At 36.4% G+C, this 7,751-nt stretch overlaps 1 protein-coding gene across 1 annotated transcript in view; it reads left to right on the forward strand.

The window, feature by feature from the left end:
* TTC21B (tetratricopeptide repeat domain 21B) overlaps positions 1-7,751 on the forward strand; it is a 102,235-nt gene that overhangs the window by 48,756 nt on the left and 45,728 nt on the right. Inside the window, exons 14-18 of the mRNA XM_006879482.1 lie at positions 546-770; positions 2,983-3,221; positions 4,661-4,733; positions 5,367-5,477; positions 7,374-7,392. Coding sequence (XP_006879544.1) covers positions 546-770; positions 2,983-3,221; positions 4,661-4,733; positions 5,367-5,477; positions 7,374-7,392 — 667 coding nt within the window. The remainder of the gene's footprint in view (positions 1-545; positions 771-2,982; positions 3,222-4,660; positions 4,734-5,366; positions 5,478-7,373; positions 7,393-7,751) is intronic.

Consider the following 7,751-nt stretch of genomic DNA (forward strand, 5'->3'; position numbering starts at 1 on the left):
TTTGGGTTAGGAGCGCAACTTCTTATGGACTCTGCCCCTAGAGTTCCTGCATTGTCATCATCGTTGTTGTTAGGTACCGGTGAATTTGACTACGAGTCATAATGACCCTATGAGCTACAGAAACTTTGCCCTATTTTGTGGCATCCTTATAATTGTAGCCCATAGTTGCAATCTCTCTGTCTCTCCATTTTGTTCTGTTGGTGTCTTTTTTCCCTTCATCCTCTTGTTGAAGGTCTTTCTTTCGCTGACCCTCTGCCTTTCCAAGCATGATGTCTTTTTTCCAGAGACTGACTGAACTCTCCTAACTTCATTAGATACATTTAATCAACTTCTTTGTCATGTAAGAACATTCTCACTAGTAGTAATTTCTTGGAATATTAGTTATATGATAAATGATCAAAGATTTAATAAGAATTTAGAAATATAAAATCAGGTAATAGTGTCCTCCGGTATCCTATTCACTTTAATGTTTGTATAGTTTATTATAAAGCGTTTGTTGATATTGTGAAGCACTCCAAGGAAATATTTCTCATGGTATTTTTCAGGTGAGAGAATATACTCTATATCATTTGATAAAAGCACAATCACAAAAGAAAATGGGAGAAATAGCAGAAGCAATTAAAACTCTCCATATGGCAATGAGCTTACCAGGAATGAGGAGAATTGGAACTTCGACAAAATCTAAATGCCAGAAAACTGAAGTTGATGCAAGTCATCGTTTATCAATCTTTCTTGAGTTGGTAGAAGTTCACCGCTTAAATGGAGAACAGGTAGGTCAAGTTTTGCTTCAGTGGCTTATATATCTGAGCTCTGTTGTCAAAATGTGTGTGTGTGTGTGTGTATATATATACATATATATATACACTATTCTATATTCTATATACTACATATTACATGTTATGTATTATATATTGTTGTGTGCTATCAAGTTGACTATGATTTTTAGTAGCCCTAGGAACAACAGTTCTGGTTTTGCATTAGCATGATCAAGTGTTCTGGGATTCCCATTCTTCTCAGAGTCAGCCACAGCTTGTGATGGTCCACACAGTCAAATGCCTTTGCATAATCAATGAAACACAGATAGACATTTCTCTGGTATTCTCTGCTTTCAGCCAAGATCCATCTAACATTGGCTACAATATCCCTAGTACCACGACCCCTTCTAAACCCAGCCTGGACTTCTGGCAGTTCTCTGCTGATGTGCTGTTCCAGTCGTTTCTGGATAATCTTCAACAGAATCTTGCTTGCATATGAAATCAACGATATTGTTCTGTAGTTTCCACACTCAGTTGGGTCACCCTTCTTTGGAATGGGAACAAATACAGATCTCTTCCAGTCAGTTGGCCAAGTGATTGTTCTCCAAATTTCTTGACAAAACTTGGTGAGCACATCCAGGGCAGCATCTGTTAGCTGAAATATATCAGTTGGTATACCATCTATTCCTGGAGCCTTATTTTTTGCTATTTCCTTCAAAGCAGCTTGAACTTCTTCCTTCTCCATACCTTTTCAACCTGTATGCAGGATAGATCATCCGGGAGGCTGGGTTCTATGAGGAGAAATGCGGCATCAGGATTGGTGGAAGATCTATCAAAAATCTGCGTTAAGCAGATGACACAGTCCTGCTTGCTGAAACTGAGGAGAACCTGAAGCGCTTGCTGCAGAGGGTCAAGGACTGCAGCCTTCAGTATGGATTGAGGCTCAATGTCAAGAAGACAAAGATTCTCACCACTGAACCAATTGGCAGCATCAGGATGGATGGTGAAGAGATAGAGATTGTTCACAGCTTTAGTCTGCTTGGTTCCACAATCAACACTCTTGGCACCAGCAGCCAGGAAATTAAAACATGTATTGCTATAGGAAAGTCTGCTATTATGGACCTCTCTAAAGTAATGAAAAGCAATGGTGTCTCTCTGGAAACTAAGGTACATCTGGTACAGGCCATGGTCTTTGCAATCACTTGTTATGCGTCAGAGAGTTAGACAGTGACTAGGGAGGATAGGAGAATTGATGCCTTTGAGCTTTGGTGTTGGAGAAGAGCATTGAGGGTACCATGGACTGCTAGGAAAACAAACAGATTCATCCTGGAGAGGGTTAAACCAGGCTGCTCCTTGGAAGCAAGGATTCTGAGGCTCCGTCTAACATACTTTGGTCATGTTGTAAAGAAAGACCGGTCCTTGGAGAAGGACATCGTAGTTGGGAGGTTGGAGGGACAGCGCAGGAGGGGATGGCTCTCTAGGAGTTGGGTTGATTCAGTGACTGGGGTAATCAGGATGAGTGTGTCGGAGACATATTGGCACAGGACAGAACAGAGTTTAGGGCTGTTGTACATAGGGTCGCTGTGAGTCACAAGCGACTCAACGGCACACAGCAACAACAGGAACAACAGATCTGAACCTTGCCCTATCCTGTGCCATCCTCATGATTTCGAGCCCACTGTTAAAGTCACTATGTCAGACCATCTTATTAGGGATTTTCCTCTCTTACCTTTCCCACAATTATGTCTTTTTCCAGGGACAACACACCTTCACTATGTGTGACAGTTGCACCATCCTTGCCTCCAAAGAGCAGCCTGGTTACACTTCCTCCAACACAGACTTGTTTGTTCTTTGGGCAGTCCATAGTATATTTAATACTTTTCCCTAACACCATAATTCAAAAGCATCAATTCTTTTATCAGTATTCATTGTTCAACATCGAGATGTATAGGAAGCAAATAAAAACGCCATGGCTTAGATCAGGCACAGCTTAATCTTTAAACTGACCTCCTTGCTCTTGAGCACTTTGAAAAGGAGCATGACAGCAAGACTCATCTAAATTCAGCCTCTAATTTTAGGTTTAATTTTCATGCTTTTCAAAATTCTTCCATTTGTTTCATAAATATCATAACTGCTCTTGTATTTGTTGTTATTCTGTGTCATTAGAGACTCTCACTTCATATGTTAATTTTTTTAATGTTTTGAAAAACATACTTTATCTTTACAGCATGAAGCAGCCAAAGTTTTACAAGATGCTATCCACGAGTTTTCTGGAACATCCGAAGAATTGCGTGTTACTATTGCAAATGCAGACCTCGCTCTGGCTCAAGGAGATGTGGAGAGGGCTTTAAGCATGCTGCGAAATGTTACAGCTGAACAGCCTTATTTTATAGAAGCCAAAGAAAAAATGGCAGATATTTATCTAAAGTATAGAAAAGAGAAAATGCTATATATTACTTGTTATAGGTAAGTGATTATTTCAAGTCATTTTTATATGTTTTACCTCCTAATATTAATTCCCAGGTTTGCATTTTTATATTTCTATTAACTGTTATACAGATACTTTACAGGTCTTTTGCTTATGTTTCCTTACTTGCTTCTTCTGCGGCCAACCAAGGTACTTACTCTTTCTGAGTCTTAATTATTTTAACCTGTGGCTTACTCTGGTTTTTCAGTTCTCCTCATAAGACGTTATTTCAAACCCTGAATAGCTTGTTTTCTTCTTCCTTCTTGTATTCACCTGTGTTCTGCCTATATCAAGACTCTACAGTGGTCTGGTTCTTTGAAGATGCTAAGTGATTCAAAGCAATTGAGCAGTACCATATGTGGATGAATGACTGGAGCTTCTCAGATATTTCTGTGATATTTCTAAAAGATCAGCACTGTTAATGATAGTGCTAATGATATTAAGATATTTTGAAATAAAGATAATCTTTAAAGGATCTTCTGCTTACAAAAGAATATTTCAAATATTTTTAGATATGGCTAGTTTGTTTTTTACATACTGCAGTATAATAATTTATTTTTTTTGTCTGGGCAGGTCTGAAAATTTTCACTTCAGATTTATAGTTTTAGCCCATCTTTAGAATGAGTATCTTTCATAAAAGAGTTTTTGGGTTAATTAAACAAGATACTGCATACTTAAACCTTAGTACTCCATTATTATTTGAGTAGTTTTGATATCTTGATCTGGGGGAGTGCATTGAAAGTTTGTCTTTCACTAGTTAAAAATAAAAACATGTTAAAGTAAAAGATTTTCTGGGTTTTTTATGGTAGCTCACTTTGGAATGTGTTCTATTTTATCAATAGTGTTATGGAATATGTTCTATGAAGCTCATTACGGAAGGAAAGTACATCTTTATTTTTCTTATGTTTTAGAACTTTTACTTGCATTATTTCAAGGTTAAAAGCAAAGTACATTTCTGCATAGTCAGAATTTATATTTTTTTGTATTGCTACAATCAGAATTTATTTTTTGTATTCTGTTTCTATCATTTTAGAAAATGGAAATGTTTCATGAAAACAATTTAACACACCCTTTTGAGTTTGAGTATGTGTAAGACTTTTGTATAATACACTGTTACAAAAGTTGTTGTTACAAAAGTAGAAGATCTTTTAAAGAGGTTGATTCTATTTTGCATTTTTTAACTTGGTTTACTTACAAAATTTACACACTATTTTTCCTTCACAGTGAGTTTCATACATTCTCATACACAATGTATATGAGTGAAGCAAAGTAATTATATGAAAAACAATAGAAAAAGGAAACGCAGTATCTGCAAAGTCTGAAACAATAAAGGGGGGGACCATATTTCATTGAAATAAATGAGTTTGGTTTTCCTTTTACTGGCTTATATGATAATATTTTTATGTAATGTACTGAGAAGAGTTGATTTGATTTCCAGAGAGATTGCTGAGAGAATGCCCTGCCCACGTTCCTTTCTTCTCCTTGGTGATGCATACATAAATATTCAAGAGGTAATGTTTCAGATATTACAGAATTTAGAATATTTTTTTTAATTCTTCTTTGTGATTAGTATGATTAGAACAGCACTCTCTTAAAAGGAATTTATATTTGATAATGTTTATTTAGTATTTGACGATCCAGTCATCACAGTAAAAATGAGGAGCTTTTACAATTTAAAAATATTTTTTTTCTGTATTATAAAGTCAGACATTCATCCCTATGCCCCTATAACTATGTTAAATAGAGATGATACTAAAAGCATATTAGTTTTTGGAACAGACTGTGAGAACTATGGTCTAAGATGATGTTTTCTTTGAATGAAAGTAGTTCTCAAAATATATCTGGATTCTTAACTAACTGCTGAAAAATAAGAATCAAGAAGTTGTCTGTGTAGACAAAGATTAACTTGAATGGGATTTGCATTACTGAGTCATAGCCACCCTAGCTATTACGACCTTTCTGAAATGATTAAGGTTCCTGGGCTTATAAATGTACTTAATCTCTGAAGTGATTAAGGTTCCTGGGCTTAAGTAGATCTTGTTAAGTGTTCTAAATGTAGAGGTTAATTATGGAAATGTTGACATTTAATGAAATTCAGTTAAACTCTTTAATTATTGCTTATTTTGTGTGCCTGCCAATATTAGCCTGAAGAAGCCATAGTAGCATATGAGCAAGCATTAAATCAGAACCCAAAAGATGGAACTTTGGCAAGCAAAATTGGGAAAGCTCTTGTCAAAACTCACAACTACTCAAAAGTAAGTATCTTGTAATTGTGTGTGTGTGTGTGTGTGTTTCAATTTATCAAAATCTTTTCTGTAAGTAGTCTTTATTAAATGCTGTTTGCATTTTTTGTATTTATGTACACTCTGTATTTGTGTAACCAAACTAGAATTTTTATTAAAGGGCTTCCCTATGTCTGCTTCTTCTTAGATGTTTTTTGTAAAGATTGTTAGCACCCTACAGTTATCTTGCATTTAAATTCCGTTATAATGAAGTTGTATTTCTTATATTTTTTTTTTCAGTGTATGATGAAGTTTAATAGATAGCATTTCTGATCAACCAGTCTTGGTGAGCCATGGACTTTGAAGTTTGATAAAACTAATGAGTTTTTTTTTCCTTTTGGTTGTTACATTTTTCCTTTGTTACTGGTAGCTATTGAATTCACTAGATTACTCTCAACAGCAAGAAAACAAAAGTTCCTACCATTTAACCAATAGACAACATCATGATAGAGAAAAATTTGAAGTTGTCAATTATTTCATTTTACTTAGACCCACAATCAATGCCCATAGTTGTTATATACTAAGTTGGAGTTGACTCGTGACTGTCCTGCTAGCAAATTTTCAGAGGCTGTGAAGCTCACAGAAAAAGCATGCCCATCATCTCCCTTGGAACAGCTGGTAGATTCAGAATACTTGCCTTGGAGATTGCAATTTCTTCCCACTCACCACCACAGCTCCCTATAATAATAGCAGTCAAGGAATCAAAAGGCTTGTTGCATTGGGCAAATCTGCTGTCAAGGACCTCTCCAAAGTACTAAAGAGCAACGTTGTCAGTTTAAAGACTTGGATCAGGCATGCTTGATCTAAGCCATGGTGTTCTCAGTTGCTTCATATGCCTCTGAAAGTTGAACAGTGAGTAAGGATGACAGAGGAAGAATTGATGCCTGTAAGTTGTAGTGTTGGAGAAGAATACTGAATATCATATAAACCACCAGAAGAACAAATAAGTCTGTCTTGGATGGAGGAAATGTAGTCAGGTTGCGTCTTGGAGGGAAAGAGGGTGAAACTCCATCTCATATATTTTGAGCATGTTTGTTAGGAGGGGCAAGTCCTTGGAAAACACCTTATGCTTGGAAGGGTGTAGGGTCAGAGAAATAGAGAACCTAAAGAAGATGGATTGTCTCAGTGGGCTCAAGCATGTCGGAGATTGTGTGGGTGGCCTAGAATAGGGCAAGGTTCAGATCTCTGGGACATAGGGTCACTGATTCTCAGTCATCTTGATGCACATAACCACATTGCATTCACTAAGGCTCATGACCTATGTGGTAAACTGTAGCCCACTGTTTTCAAATCAGTTCTGATTCATGGAAACCCTCTATCTTTCCAAAACTGTAAATCTTTACTGGAGGAGACCACCCATCTTTATCCTGAGGAGCTGGTTGTAGATTTGAACTGACAACCTTTTAGTTAGCAGCACAACACAAAAAAGCACAACAACACCAGACCTCCTTAACCAAATGCTATTCTTTAGCATAGTATTATACAATATCTTAGTTGCCTGTTTCATAATTGATTGTCCAAGAAAAATAGGATATATCACTAATAGTTGAAGTGTATGCCTAAGATTGTCCTGTTCTAGAGGGGCTTCAGGCCTTATGTTCATAGGGTCACCATGAGTCATGCTCGACTAGAAGGCAGTCAACAACAACATGTGAATGCTTTAAGTTTTTGTGGTTGTTTTTTTTTTTAATTTTAAGTAAATAAAACATTTTAAAAAATCAACTTGACCCCACACAATGCAGGTACACTGTCTTTTCCCAGAAGCCTGTGGGTCAAGGCCTGAGATAAACTATATACATAGTTGTAAATAAAGTAGAACAGTGTTAGGTATGTATCTGTACTATTAGTGAAATATCTCATTTTTCTTAGATAATCAATTATGGTACAGGTAATTGACATTTCTTACACTAATTAGTTAAAGGAGAGCGTCTGGCTAAGAAGCTCTGGAAATGTAATGGAGGTGACACAGCCTTGCAGAAACTGAAGACAACTTGAAGCAAATACTGAAGGTGATCAAAAACTAGCTTCAATATGAATTCATTAATCATAAGATTAATAAGATTATATCTCAGTATCAAGAAACCAAAACTCCTCACCAGCGTACCAACAGACATCATAATAATAAATGGAGAAAAGATTGAAGTTGTCAATGATTTCATTTTACTTGGATCCACAATGAACACCTATAGTAGCAGCAGTCAAGAAGTCAAAAGATGGAAGATCTGCTGCCAAGGACCTCTCCAAAAT

Source organism: Elephantulus edwardii, unplaced genomic scaffold, assembly GCF_000299155.1.
Source record: "Elephantulus edwardii isolate Elephantulus edwardi_28Jun2011 unplaced genomic scaffold, EleEdw1.0 scaffold00003, whole genome shotgun sequence".
Classification (NCBI taxonomy): domain Eukaryota; kingdom Metazoa; phylum Chordata; class Mammalia; order Macroscelidea; family Macroscelididae; genus Elephantulus; species Elephantulus edwardii.